The sequence below is a fragment of the Monoraphidium neglectum genome, assembly GCF_000611645.1.
Source record: "Monoraphidium neglectum strain SAG 48.87 unplaced genomic scaffold scaffold00283, whole genome shotgun sequence".
Lineage (NCBI taxonomy): Eukaryota > Viridiplantae > Chlorophyta > Chlorophyceae > Sphaeropleales > Selenastraceae > Monoraphidium > Monoraphidium neglectum.
Window position 1 is genome coordinate 1,786 of NW_014013345.1, and position 1,726 is coordinate 3,511.

The 1,726-nt window shown below is 63.6% G+C and overlaps 1 protein-coding gene across 1 annotated transcript; it reads left to right on the top strand.

The window, feature by feature from the left end:
- Positions 1–695: 695 nt before the first annotated feature.
- MNEG_2489 (hypothetical protein) lies at positions 696–1,559 on the top strand (the record flags this gene model as incomplete). Its single annotated transcript, XM_014049026.1, has 3 exons — positions 696–817; positions 1,113–1,287; positions 1,491–1,559. The coding sequence occupies 3 exons, from the start codon at positions 696–698 to the stop codon at positions 1,557–1,559; spliced, it is 366 nt and encodes a 121-aa protein (XP_013904480.1).
- Positions 1,560–1,726: the final 167 nt, after the last annotated feature.

The following is a 1,726-nucleotide window of genomic DNA, read 5'->3' on the forward strand; positions in this document are numbered from 1 at the left end:
GCATGCGTCATAGCAGCAGTCTGTTGATGGCAAGGCATGCAGCGTGCCGATGGCCATTCAGCACTCGTCACACCCGGCTCGACGCTCGCGTGCGGGCCTCAGCGTCGGCCACGCAGCAGCAGACGGCGTCACCCGCCACGCTGGAGGCCGTGTGCAGCCAGCTTGACGCCATTCTGGTGCGGCCTGTTTTTTCAGGGCCAGGGCACAGGATTTGTAATGGTGTTTTGCTGCCGTACGTACCCCTGAAAAAGGCATGCGTGCCAGCAAGGCGGCACAGGGCCGATGCAGCGCAAGGCGACCATGCGCGGTTTCCATGTTCTGGCTGTGCCGTCGCAACGTCGCAGCGGCCGCGCCGCCAGCAGAGACGGCTTCGTCAACCCAGCCTGGCGCCCCACTACAGGAAACCATCCGTCGGCGGTTTTCACACACCCACATCCGCTGCTTGCGACCCTGCAGGCCAGGTCTGAGGAGGACAGGACGCAGGAGGCGGCAGCCAGGGCCTTGGTTGAAGAGGTGGGCGGGGGGCCCGCCGGGTTTGCTGCGAGCAAGCAGGTGTGCAGGTCACTCGCCCTTCTTTGCTGCCTGTCCCGCCATCGAAATCTTCGGCCTGGTTTTGCAGGGGTTCCCTCAGCCGAACATCTTGGGGAGACGCACCACGTGTTGCTTGGTCTCGCAGCCCGAGCGCGGCTGCTCACATGTCTATGCGGTTTGCCGTTCAACCCTGCCAGGCGGAGGGAAGAGGCCTGCTGCGGGCGTTTGGCCGCGCGCGGCAGCTGCCCAAGCAGCAGTACAGCATAGAGGACCTGCGCCTCAACAAGTGAGGGCGCGGCTGCTTCGCGGCATAAGAGCGCAGGGTGTGTCGACTCGCTGTGGTGAATTCTGTTGTCACAGCAGGATGGCGCGGCAGAATAGCGCAGATCCTTGCAAATCGGCCGCACACACATTGCAGCCGTGCGCCACCATGGTGGTCACGTGCTCGTTGGTCGGGCTGAGCCCCCTGTCCCTTCCTCTTCCCAATCAACCGGCACCTCCCAACGCCTTGTGCTCCGCACCATCTCCACAACCTGCGCTCCACAATCCTGGAATCCTTCCCGACACGACTCGCCAACCAGGATCGAACCGGAGAAGCTTCTTGCCCCGAACGACGAGAGCCTCAACCGCGTGCGCAACATCCTGCAGGGCGCCGCGGCGGCCGGCCTGGGCGCGCTGGCGTGGACCAGCGGGTTCGACATGGGCCGTGTAGTTGGCACGCTTGCGGCTGCAACATTCGTGCTGGTAGCGGACCAGGTGAGTTTGAGATTTCCAATTCACATACTTGATTTCAAAATGGCTGTCAGACCACATAAACTGGTCATAATCGTCTGTATTATGCTGGGCGCACAACCGCTGCTGTCCTCCCCCCCCGCATCGTCGCGCCTCAGCCCGTCGCAACCATATCCTTCGCCTGCGCCTCCTCGCGGTCTCCACCTGCGCATCAACGTCTGACGCAGGTGGCCAACATGGGCGGAGGAGAGGCGCTGGTGGTGGACACTTTCGGGCGGCTGCTGGATTCCAAGTGAGCCAGCAGCATCTACTCACTTGGGCCCCCCCATCTCCCCGCATCTTTCAGCCCTGCATCTTTCAGGGGTCGGCTGGGGGCTTCGAACCGCGCCGCCACGGCACCAACAACCGCCGGTCTCGGCCAGAGACTGCGCCGCTGCCATTTCAGCATCAGGCAGCGTGGCGG